The sequence below is a fragment of the Paramisgurnus dabryanus genome, chromosome 15, assembly GCF_030506205.2.
Source record: "Paramisgurnus dabryanus chromosome 15, PD_genome_1.1, whole genome shotgun sequence".
Lineage (NCBI taxonomy): Eukaryota > Metazoa > Chordata > Actinopteri > Cypriniformes > Cobitidae > Paramisgurnus > Paramisgurnus dabryanus.
Genome location: NC_133351.1, coordinates 8,564,864 through 8,578,407, shown reverse-complemented (window position 1 = coordinate 8,578,407; position 13,544 = coordinate 8,564,864). Strand labels below are relative to the sequence as shown.

The window sequence follows — 13,544 nt, the reverse complement described above, 5'->3', positions numbered from 1 at the left end:
TCGAACTACAGCTCGTGTGCATATCAGTGGCGACTCGTGACTGCTCTTCCAAGGGGCGCACATTCAAAATATGTGTTCGGAGTCATGTGTGTTGCTCAGGTTTTCAAAATATATGTTTGTTGCGTCATGTGAACCACGTGCATAATGTGTTTTGTCAGAATAAGTGCCTGCTGCATACGCGTCAAAACCGTTTATTATAAAAGAGACGCTCACGTTCCCAAAATACACGCAAGACACTCCCTTAACAGTAAACTCTGATTACGCATGAGATTATGTGAGTATCTGGCAAATGCGAGCGTCTCTTTTATCATAAACCCTTTAGACGCATCTGCAGCAGGCACTTATTTTGACAAGACACGTGATGCACATCGGTTCACTTGACGCGCCGAACACATATTTTGAAATTACGAACCACACAACGTGCTACATACATGCGCCCTCGAAAAAAGTCGTCACCGGCCACCACTGGTGCACTGGTGCTGGTGCATTCTTTCAATACACACCTGTGGCTCCTGATGTCTTGCTCTCTATATTAGCTTGGTGATGCCTCTTCAACTCATTGGCCAGCTGTTTTCCAAGAGGCGTCTCTCCATCAGACGTGTTTGTCCTCTGACCAGTAACCCTCAGATTCAGTGGTCGCTCACCTTTAGAGATACACAACAAATGACACATAATAAGCCAAACCTGTAATTTAAACTCCTGTTTACATCGCCCTTCACCTGTGACTGCATTCATGATCTTTATGTCAATTTACTGAGCCTTGTGTTATAAGTTACGAGACAAGCATCCCGCCTACCAGAAACGCTCGGCACAATGCTCTCGCTCGTGCACGCAACTGATATTTATTTAATACGAATGCACCTTTTCTTCGACTACAGTCAGCCAACGCAAACGCCGCAACAGCCTGAAGACAAAGGATGCAGCTTGAGGCCGTTGAAAGCAGGTTGCATTCAGCACAAAAACACCTCTACATTTGTTGCCAGCTTCCTTCATAGAGCGCATTAACCTTTTCTCTCTCTGGCTGAATGATCTCATTTGTGTTTATAGACGGTACCAGCAGAGATCAACACAGTGAGTCACATATTTAGTTTCACTGGGGCTGTTGGTTTAATGCAGGAATTTTGTGAGATGAATTTCTTGTAAAAAACAATCAAATTAATCAATTTATGATCTGGATGTAAGTTCTATAATAAAGAATTGTGACCCTTCCCATAGAAACCATTTCTACATAAAATTACCCTACATAATAAAGTACAGTGTATACTGTGAAAATACAACCTTGATATCCTTAATAGTGTCCGAGTAAGGTCATGTCAAAGATTGAAATCAATGTGAAATCTAAGATGGTCTGGATTAAAGGATTAGTCTAAAAAAAATCCAGATAATTTACTCACCACCATGTTATCCAAAATGTTGATGTCTTTCTTTGTTCAGTCGAGAAGAAATTATGTTTTTTGAGGAAACATTCCAGGATTTTTCTCATTTTAATGGACTTTAATGGACCCCAACACTTAACAGTTTTAATGCAGTTTAAAATTGCAGTTTTAAAGGACTCTAAATGATCCCAAACAAGGCATAAGGGTCTTATCTAGCGAACGATTAGAATATAAAAAAATATGCACTTTTAAACCACAACTTCTCGTCTTCCTCACTTAATACGTCATCACGTCAAGAGGTCACGGGTGACGTATGCGAAACTACGCCCTAGTGTTTACAAGTGTAGCGAAAGAGGACCGTTCCGATGTTGTTGTATGTCGAATGATACTAATTAATGTCTTTGTGTCAGTATATTTTTTGAAATCGTCCACAAATGTGCATTTCATATATGTAACACGTGACCTTTCCACGGCATTACACAATTATGTGAGGTCGCGCTGGCCAGAGGAAGAAAAGTTGTTGTGGTTTAAAAGTGCATATTTTTTATTTTTCGTGCCAAAAATGATAATCGTTTCGCTAGATAAGACCCTTATGCCTCGTTAAAGATAGTTTAGAGTCATTTGAAACAGCAATTTTAAACTGCATTAAAACTGTTAAGTGTTGGGGTCCATTAAAGATAAAAAACAAAAAACTTAATTTCTTCTCAACTGAACAAAGAAAGACATCAACATTTTAGATGACGTGGGGGTCAGTAAATTATCTGGATTTTTTAAGAAAATTGACTAATCCTTTAATGTAAGCAAAAACTGAAGAGGGAGTGTCAGAGCCAGAAAGGGATAGATTTAGATTTAGTTCTCATCTAATTCTCCCATTGTTTTTTTAACACTGCCTCTTTCTCTCTTTATTCTTCCTCTGCAGATCCCATACGCCCACTTTGAAGTTTGGAGAACACATGGGATATTAGGAAGCTGAGAGAGATCATCTACTCAAAGAGTTCATGAAGAAGTGATTCTCAGAGCAGGGGAGGGAGAGGGCTCTGTTAGAACAGTGTGAAACCGTAAATCAGAACGACAAATAATTATCATAAATACAGAGCACAATGTCACATTAAGCCAAAGCAGAAATAAAGACTGATTATGCAATTTTTCCAGACAGAACTGTAATACTCGGAAAAATCCATCCATCCAGTGGCGAGTGCATCTTTTGGGAGGGCAGTCGTGGCCTAAAGGTTAAGAGTCGGCCTTGTAAGCCGAAAGTCACCGAGTCGAGTCTTACGGGCGGCAGGTTGCGACTAAGGTATTCTTGAGCACCTTAGGTGCCAAGCATAGATTGTAAAATATATGAACGTAGTGTCCGTGATGCACCCGTAGGTTTGTGAGATGTTTTTTCGAAGCTTAAAGTAGGCGGTGCCTGTCGTCGCCATCTTGGCAGCACGTCAGCGTGATCACTCGCGGATAACCGAAAAAGTAAATTCTTGATTTTATGCAAAAACCGATATCCGCCATGTTATTCTGTCATCTTTTCTCCCTTTTTTCAAACTGCGACAAACGCCAGTCCTCCTTCTCTGCAGAATGCAATAAATCCACTTAACCAATCACAGCGCACCATTCCACGCATTGTAAACAATAATGGCGGAGCTTTGAATACTCACGGAATCCTAGTTTTCCTCATTTAATTCGTGATCAATAAATAAACAAAAACAAAATATTAATTTTGATGGCATTGATAAACCTGTGGTGGTTTTCTGTCGCGGGGAAAAAACATAAGCCATCAAAATCTAATAATTTACGTGAGAGGCACTCGGGCGAAGGAAAATGCCGGCTGTTGCTTGTTCCCACACAACAGCATCAAGCTTCTGTCATGCTAACACATTGACCCCAGGGGATCTTATGAAAAACTTTATATTATTTTACTCAGTCAACGAAAATCGAGCAGGACCAAAACATTTTACAGCTGATCGCTGTCAAAAAAGTTCAGCTCAAGGATGACAGCAGTATTGACAGTGTTCTTAATATGAGAAAGTAAGTGTTTTGCTTAATGAAATTAATGTTTATTTTTTTAAGCAGTGTATACCACTAGGTCAACTAAATGAATATAACATGGCAAAGATGAATGTACATTTATATATTGATTCAAAAGATTTATAGAATTTTGAAAAAAAAAATGTTTTGGATTTATTGCATTTTGCGGGAAAAATAATCTGTTTTTATAATAAATTATGGATTTAAATTTTTAATGTTATTTTAACCTAAAGATGCTATGTGTAAGTTTGTAACAGAAAATAGTGGTTTTCATCTTGTCACTTTCTTGGTATAGAAACAAATTTATACCCAAATGAGTCAAAATGGACTTATTGCGTTTTGGAACCAAACTCTTCATTTGTTCCCCGTGATCAAAACCACAATCAATGCCCTTTTAACGCAATGCTCCATTAATTGAGCTACAGCAACACCTTCACCTAAACTTAAATGTAACCACATCCAGCTAATCTATATCAGCCATTATAAAACTCCTATCAGCCTACCACAAGATTTTAATGACAAGTCTTTGCATTGCAAACCTGTGTTGTGATGCAGATCATAAATGCTCAGATTCACAGTACATGCAGTAATTATTCTCATGTACCTTCCACCGCAAGGGTCAAAATGAACCACAGTCAGACAACATCAAGATTAGCAACAGAACGCAAAGCTCTGTTCATATTTCCACCCATCACCCCCCTCCCCTTCCTGACACCCACCACCCCGCCTCCGCCTGCAGCTGCCAGATGAGCCCCTGAAATGAAAGTGCCAACGAGAAACGAGAGAAAAATCAGTCTGGAACAGGTGATGCAAGCTAGTGAATTATCTGAGAAAATGATACGCCTCGTCGGTTTTTCGTACGTTCGATGGGTATAAAAATAACCTGGATGGTCAATCAAGAGTAAATAACAGTAGCAGTTTTTTTGGTTTTGCTTATTTGTCAAGAAAAGTGCATTTTTTTTTCTCTAACTGTTCTTCATGTAAATTTAATTGGAGGGTTCAAATGGCTTAGCTACAGGACCTAGATTTTACATTGGAAACCAACGTACCAAATCAATCATATATATGGTACCAAAATGAAAAGTCCTTAAAGGTGTATGATCTTTGACTGTAACAACAAAACACATGGGAAACATTATTTTTTTCCTTTAAAAGTCATTTAAAGTAAATAAGCTTTATTATTCAGCTATGCACAAAGAACCTCCAACACCTGCATTAAATTATTTTGCTGACAGACAACAAGCATTGCTTCTGTAAATTAATTTCTACACAAACTCACCCTGTTCGGTACTTTTATCAGTGGATACCCCATTACTTTTTTGTCTGTCTCCGCTGTGTTTGTACGGTCCCGGTGGAACCCTCCACTCCAAAGCCTGGAGTCTGTCCTGCGCCGCGGCGTCATGCAGGATCTCCATCTGTTTGGCCAGCAGACGCTCCAGCTGAACCTATAATATGTGCAAACAGCAGGGAGTCAGGCAAGTGGATGTGGAGCAACATACTGTACGTACGGTGTGTGACAGATATAATTTCCAATATTCACCGTACACAAACATAACGCAACCAAGTGACGCAAAACAAAACTAACAGTAAACACACACCTACATTCAAAACACGTGATGCTCCTTAAAATGCTCTCTATTCGCATTTGAACGTGAATTGGGATTTTAAGTTACTATAAATATACTATTTCTGATAGATATTCGGAACTTATATTCTCTCTATAGATTTACAAAATAGGCAGTCAAGTCTAATACTTATATCTACACACAACTCCTTGTGCATTTTGTTCATATTAAAGCAGTTATCCTCTATTCGGTCATCTTTCCATTCAGGATTACATGAGTCAGCAAAGTTTTTTTTTTACATTTGGCATGTGTGTTTAATCATTGTGTTACTATATATTAAGACTCATATACTGGCTTAACCCGCTATGAATACTGTATAAAGGACAAATTACAATTCGACAGATAATTATTTTTACAGTTAGTATCACTAAGTAAGGGATAATGTAGAGGCAGCCGGTAGTTATTGGGAAATAAGCCCCGACAGTGTGATCAGGACCCGACGCGAAGCGGAGGTCACACTGAAGGGGCTTATTTCCCAATAACTACCGGCTGCCTCTACATTATCCCGCTTATTACACGGCTGCTTGCCACATAAGAAAAAAACTGGACATGAATATGATTTTGAAACATTTTATTGGCCTATTTGTTTTAAATTAACATTTTTATCCTTCCGCGAAACTTTGCACAGATGCATAAAATGATCGTAATACCTCATTAAGATCCTCTGCTTCATACTTGTCTGTCTCCATTTTTTTCTCTTTAACCAGTCTTTGAAAAGTTTTAATGCCCATTCTGTATTTTTTGTGTGTTGGCTTCGTAGCTGTCATGCTCTATTTTGTCAAGTTCAGTCTCAGTAAGCTGTCTGTGTTTTGTCGTGGTTGTCGAGTGTTTGTCACAAGATGGCGCCAAACAGACAGTAATCTTTATTGATCTTTATTGGCGCGGAGCGATTTTACTCGTGCAAGTAGTCCGGCTATGCGTTATTATTTTGGAGCGGTTATTATTTGAAAAGAACGAACCTGCAAATGTCTCAACTGACCAATCAGAATCGAGCATTCCAGAGAGCCGTGTAATAATGATATTTAATATCTTATGAAAAATTGCATGCCCTGAATTCAATACATAGGCTATGTATGGAGAGCTCACATGCAAATGCCACTAAACGCCACCTTTGTCAAAAACGAGATAATGATATTGACATCATGCTCTCGGGACATATTATGCGTTCATCAAATACTTCACTTCAAATGCACATAATACTGACCTCAGGTCATTAAGAAATTGCGGTTTGTTGGCAGAATCCTATGGAAGCTGAGAGAGGTCATCCATATATTTATTTTTACTTGCTTGTTTGTTTTCTCGTGATCACGACTTAATTTTCTCGTTATACTGACATGATTATTCAAATGCCATAATGTAATTTCCTGTGCATAATATTTTGTTTATTTTGAAGTGGACTACTGATGCATATGAGTTGGGGTCTTTGCCGTTACCACACGTGTAGCTAAAGGCTGACAGGCTTAATAAATAAATAAAGTTGGATGTTTGATGTTCGTGAATTTAGGGACCATCTCTAAAGTAATAATGTACACATTTCTATCTTCAATAGTATTTAGTTTATTTGAATAAATCTCAAAAATCTCAAAAGTATGCATTATAGCTGACAACCACATGAACACTTTACAGTTAGTTTTGTGACTGATTGTTGCCTTTAAGTCATTCCATTTAAATGCTGTGGATGGGCATCTGAAAACAGTCATCTGAAAACAGCTTTTTATATAACTAATCACTGCAGATGTTTATCTGAGATACTAATTTAGTTTATGTACATGATAGTTTATCTGAATGTAGTGCTATCAGTGATTTAGCCATCAGTTATGTATGTAAGGGTATTTCTGTGGACAATTTATGCTAACAGCTGTTTATAACTCTCTTACAGGTCTGCATCCCTCTCATCAGTACAAAACTATGAAGTGGAAAAACATATTCACACTTTTTGGACATAAAGTTATATGGTAACATGAGCCACATGAAGTTTACAGCTCTGTTGTGTATACATTTCTTATACAAGTTAAGTTTTTGAATAGGGTTTGTTTCCAAATAAACTGAAAATGTCCTACTGACCTTCATTTCTATTTTGATTATATTGTTAACTTCTTAATAAACTTCAAACAAACATGTATACATTTGTCCTCACATTCTTTACTGTAGTTCCCTCTCACATTACTGCCTCATTATGCAGCTCATTATGAGTGCCTTTGTTTGCTAGCTGTCAATCAATCCTTCTCGCATACGGCCCCTCTAAACAAAAAGTGTCTTACAATTTCTAAGTCAATATATTGTTCAATGTGAATGAGTAGGCAATATGATTTTCCCATCATTTTAAAGAAAAAAACTCTAGACTACTAGATAACTTTTTGGTATCTCGAGATAACAATAAATGAAGTTGTGATCACGAGAAAGCAAGCAAGCAAAAATAAATATAGTACACGACCTCTCACGGCTTCCGTAGAATCCGTTAAACGGCACAATGAGTTTTTAGCAAAATCCTTTAAGGGCACAGAAGAGCAACTGAATGATCAACGGGACGCGCATGTTGAGCTGCAAGAGTTTTTTTACCTGGTTACCGAATATATTAGGATATTGATTGACTTTTTTTGTCTTTTATCTTTATTCAGAAAAGAAAGTGAAGTGACATTTGTGAAAGAAAAAAAACATTTCAATTACTGACTAACAACCTTTTCATTGCCATGAAAGTAAAATTACTGAACTTACTGAACATAAAAGCCAGATAAAAATGCTTATTTACAAAAAAACATGTCAGATGCACTTTTGCATCTGAACTCTTTTTATTATTGTTTATTTTTCATTTTGTTTTATTTTACATTTATTTTTGCATTTACATTTTCTGAAATAAAATGTTTACAAATGACGAAGACATTTTCAAAATCCACGTAAAAGAAACGCTTTTAGCTATGTGAGAATGAGTTCATGCCTTCATTCTGAAATGCAAGTACGCATTATATTCTTAGTGTTGCCGCAAGGACATTACAATAAACTATTAACATAAACTACTGTCATGGCAACGCAACAATTTAAAGAGAACCTTATAAAAATTTTTACGATTCTTGGTCTTTATTTTGACAGCAGTGATTGAAAATCCAGTTGGATTGACACTGCCACTTAAAAAGTTACCTATCACCTCCTTTATGGCTGTTTTAGTTCATACCATCATGCGTAACTCTAGGGCTACAGAATTTATATAGGTTTTTTATTCCACATAACAGTCTTCGAAGAAAAGTTAATCTCATAAGTTACAGACAAATGTTTCTTGGCAAATTTAAGACCCAACTAAGACACTAGAGGCAACAAGACAACAATTGTAATCTGTAAGATGGAGATGTGTGCTAAATTTTGCTCTTTGTTTAGTCTCATTGCTATCCACAAGAAAATATTTTTCTCCTAACAATTACTAACTGAGGACTGTTAATAACAATACTTCCACTTAAGATATGGCATGTTTTTGACCAAAAAAAAAAAACAGGTTGCGTAAAATGGGGCAAGAGGGCAGGTGAAACAGTTTGACCTTAAAACCAGCACGATTGGATACCGGAGCGAGACGTTTGGTGGTAGTAAGACAAGACGATGGAGTCAGCCAGGCGCCTGAGAGCATTCCTATCCCACACACACATAAACACACTACACATACTAGACACATAAACACACACACAAACACACACACGCTGTCATAATGCAGTCAGTCACCTGGATGTTCCGCCCAACCGTCTCCTCTCCCTTAGATCTTGCGTGGGCTAACTGCTCCTTAAGGGTCTCCTGGCGCATGTGAATTGCCTGCAGCGCCTCTTGAAGGTCAAAACATCCCTCCTGTAGACCAACAGTGTGAGATATTACATTTAACTGATCTTTGTCTTCCTTAAATGCTTTGGTTACCGCAAGTGCTATTTCTGAGCTGCTAGCATCAAAAGGCCGTCTCCGGAACAGACCCCCATACCCTCATTCAATATTCCCTATATTAATCAACTCATCAGGGCAGGGCAATATTGACCCAAACTAATATATATGTAATTTTGGTATGAATGTCAATATATGATCAATATCTAGTTTTTTTCCTGCAAGTGGAATAAACGTTTACATGCTGGTCAAAGCCTCATGTGAGACGTCACCTTTACAACATGCAAGAAGGTTGGAAAGCTTACGTCTGACCTCGGTGTACATTTGTGAGAGAGCTTCTGTTGCAAAGAAGGAATATATCAAACCTTACCGATAAAGACAGTATCCCGCTGGGTAAAAATACTGATATATTACCAATTATCGATATACCACTCATATAGTCAACTTAAAGGAGTAAATGAAAACAAGCAAGTGAATTTGGACACTGAGTGTTGGAGAAAGAACGATGGGCCTTATCATTGTTTTGAAACATGAATGGGTAGCGGCTAGCCGTTGAGTGTACACAGGTCATTATTGTGGTGTATTATGAGATTTAAAGTGTGCTCTCGATAATGTCCACTATAATTTTAGACATCTGACCCCTCAAAAAGTGCACTATGTAAGGGTATAAGTAGCTATTTCGGACACAGCCTAAAATAACTGTAAAAATAATTATTAGAGATGCACTGGTATCGCTTGAAAAAAGCTATTTTTAACACAATCAATAGCTTATAGTCATGGCTGATATATCAAAAGAGAACAGGAAAATGCAATGAATTTGTGTAGAAAATGTAAAGAAACATCCTTAGTGTAATGTTCAATATTAATGTTCATTATATGAATGAATAACACACAATTAAGTTAATGCAAGTTAAAGGAAAACACCACTGTTTTTCAATATTTTGCTATGTTCTTACCCCAACTTAGACGAATTAATACACACCTATCTTTTTTCAATGCGTGCACTTAATCTTTGTACAGCGTGTCGTGAATGTGTTAACATTTAGCCTAGCCCCATTCATTCCTTAGGATCCAAACAGGGATGAATTTAGAACACTTCCATGTTTTCCCTATTCAAAGACTCTTACATAAGTAGTTACAAGAGTAAGTATGGTGGCACAAAATAAAACGTGGCCTTTTTAAGCAAATAAAAAAAAGAGAACTAACTACTAGGTCGAACTAAGTGTTCTTCCGCCATACAATATAGTTCCCATTTTTTATCCGCTTAAAAAATCGCCACGTTTTATTTTGTGCCACCATACTTACTCGTGTAACTACTTATGTAACAGTCTTTAAATAGGGAAAACATGGAAGTGTTTGGTGGCTTCTAAATTCATCCCTGTTTGGATCCTAAGGAATGAATGGGGCTAGGCTAAATGCTAACACATTCATGATGCGCTGTACAAAGATAAAGTGCTCGCATTGATAAAAGATAGGCATGTATTAATTCGTCTAAGTTGAGGTAACAACATAGTAAGATACTGAAAAACAGTGGTGTTTTCCTTTAATATAACCACCAAACAATATTGTAAAATATAAAAAAATGGCGATGTTTCCCTTTAATATAACCACAAAACTATTGGTATCGGCGGATATCATTTGGAATAATCCCCTACAGTTACTGTATGGGTGAACAAATTTAATATCGGTGCATCTGTAATAATTATCATTTTAAAGTAGGTTTCCCCTCGGTTATTAATTGGTCAGGCAAACTAATTGTCCAGCCTTAAACTTTAACCATTAGTTTGGCAAATCCCGCTTGGCATGTGGCTTGTCAATGTACCCAACAAACAGCACAATTTTGACAGCACTACAAAGCCAAAATGGTTAAAAAGTGTCTGGATCAATAAATGGGTTTTTTAATAATGCACACTTTACCATTAAAGTAAGAGTTAACCCAAATGTGAAAAATGTCATAATTTAATCACCCCTATCTTCTTATATGGGAGTCAACATTTGGATTACTTTTGCCATGTTGACCCCCATATAAGAAAATAACACAAAGGCATTTTAATATAAAATTATTTTTCAACAAAGAAAGTCAAATACATCTGGAATGGCACAAGGGAAATTAAATAATGAGGAAACTTTTTCATATATGGCTTATGTGTATTTTTGAATAAACCTCAAACTCAAGGCCCCGTGGGTTAAAGGGGACATTTGAAGACAACCTAAAAAAAATTCCATGAGATGTTATAAATCTCAAGCAAATAACTTCAAAGCATAATTTGCGGCACTCATTTTTCACAGACATGGAGTAAAAACACTTCATTCCTCTCGAGCAAAAAGGTCAGATTATATCTAATGAAGGTCACTCCACTTATGTCCGGATGAGTTTCGTACAAAGATGTATAATCAATGGGCACGCCGCATCCTAAACATTTTGTATGACGTGCCTCCACGTCCAAGTCACTACAGGAGGAAAATGCCAAATGTTTACACGCATCACTATAGCTACGAACTAGCAAAACATTCCAGTCTTTTCATTGCTAGCTGGGTGTTGGGTTTGAGGCGGAGAGCTAACTGTTACTAACAGTTCTGACGCAAGTTTGCCAACACTCGCACTGCAACAATGAAGTCACCGAGCCACTCCTAATAGTCAAGAGATCTACTCATGCGTGACACAGAGGCTGATCTTAAAAACAAAGGTGCACACGTCTGTTTGCCTGCGTGTATACGCATGTACCTCAAGACTCGGCCCCTTTTCACTTTGCGGTATCTGCGCAAATGCATGGGTGTGGGTGATTCCAAGCGCACCCACGTAATGATGTCACTTCTACATCAAGAATACGGGTAGGCGCGCAACTGATCTCATTTGGACCTTGTCTGGGTGCATGTGGGCGAGTGGCTTATTCTTATTGGTGTGGATGGGAGTGTAGTGTGGGCAGAGTCGAGGCCAGACAGGGACAGTGGAGGGGGGGGGGGGGGTTGCTTTTTCTTACTAATAAATGTTAAACCTTTGATATTAGTTAAACGTGGAAAATTCATCCTCAAGCGATTGTGTGATTTATTCGTTTGCAATTCGAAGAACATGAAGCAAACTTTTTAAAGCAACAATGCTACTAACTTAGCTTCAATATTATTTAAATTATCAGTAATTATTTTTGGGTTATTAGGAAACAGTGGCTTCCAAAACAATTCTGTTCATAGCATCAAGTGTGGGAACATGACTTCTTAAAGTGACGTAAAAGCAATATTAAGTGAGTAACAATGCAAATTAGGGGGAAAAAGGATGCACCCAGTAATTTGCCACAGTCTGACAGCGATGTACAAGCGTACTCATTTCTCATTAGAGGCGGGGTGGGTAATAACCACCGATTTTCCGAGACGGTCACATGCCTGTGCCCGTACGTACGCAGACTGAAACCAAAGCAGAGGTGAGTCGGGTAACCATCTGCACTTTCTGAGACACCAGCCCATCCCATAACATTGATGTGGGATGTTAAAAGATCTAAAGACTGGACGGTAATCAAATATGTCACAAGAGAGCCCTGAATGGACAGCTGCCATAGATACAAAAGCAGAGCACAAAGGAATCAGTTTGCTATGTATATCTCTGATAAAGTCACGGAGGTGTGGGTTATGGAAAAATAATGAGACGCTAAATACGGATTTAAGGTGTGATTGAGGGAGTGGGCTCGCGAACACTGACGCTTTGTAACTTCTGCAGGCTGAACTTTGACCTTTTCCCTACACCGTGACAGGCAATCCTGATGGATCTCCCCCGCACGCTCCTGCAAAGACTTCCTACACATCTCAGCATGCAGACAGGCAGCTATGCAAACAAAAGCCACTGGACCCACCCAGTGTCAATCTTGCCTCCTACCCACTATTTCCTTGCATGCTGGTGTTGGCGCTGCAACTCGACGCGCGACGGTAACAAACCCACTTGAAAAGTTCTGTTGGAAACTTTAGTTCAGGTCCGTATAGACTGTGTAGAAGTAAAGAGATTGTGAAGTAATTTTACTTACTTCTGTTTTGATCCTCTTCGGGGACGGCTCATCTCTGTCTCCACATCGAGATCTGCAGGAAAGAAAAAAGGGATATAAGCAGGGATAAAATGCTAGGAATTGAACCAATATTAGCAATTTGTACCTAAATTTACCTAACATTAAATCAATAAAAACAATAATCTTGGATTTCTGAAATCGCCTGTCCTTTGATAACAGACTATTCTGGTTTTGTAATGTAGAAACATTTTTAGTAAACCTGCCTTTGTTACTACATGCATTGTGAAAGGCACTATACAAATTAATGTTTCATTTAAAATCTTTAATTTCCAACGTGAGGCTGATTTACATTTGAATTGGTTGTCTCATTTGGAAATAATTCATTTTCAGGACAAAGTATTGCAATGAAATGTATTTCTGAAAACAATGTCACCCCGCCTGTAAAATCCAGACTAAAGTCTCATAATTTAATGTGACCCACGCTAGCAAAATGATTCAAAATGCGCACATCTAATTTTGAGCTAAAGGCAAAAGAAAGTATAAATGTTGATTTTTTTGGTCGAAATTAGGGCTGTCACAATGATTAAATAATCGTCTCATCGCGATTGTCTGACCTCATTGCGATGATTTCAGATCACCGCGATGATTGCACATCTCTCTTAAAAAACACAAGGGGGAGC

At 38.0% G+C, this 13,544-nt stretch overlaps 1 protein-coding gene across 2 annotated transcripts in view; it reads right to left on the bottom strand.

The window, feature by feature from the left end:
* The window catches only part of nab1b (NGFI-A binding protein 1b (EGR1 binding protein 1)), a 31,160-nt gene that overhangs the window by 6,503 nt on the left and 11,113 nt on the right, over window positions 1-13,544 (bottom strand). Inside the window, exons 4-7 of one of the 2 annotated variants that reach the window (XM_065252128.2) lie at window positions 12,886-12,937; window positions 8,729-8,848; window positions 4,678-4,843; window positions 504-644 (exon numbers count right to left, since the gene is read on the bottom strand). In XM_065252128.2, the coding sequence (XP_065108200.1) occupies window positions 504-644; window positions 4,678-4,843; window positions 8,729-8,848; window positions 12,886-12,937 (479 nt within the window). The remainder of the gene's footprint in view (window positions 1-503; window positions 645-4,677; window positions 4,844-8,728; window positions 8,849-12,885; window positions 12,938-13,544) is intronic. The other variant, XM_065252129.2, reaches the window with a different exon arrangement.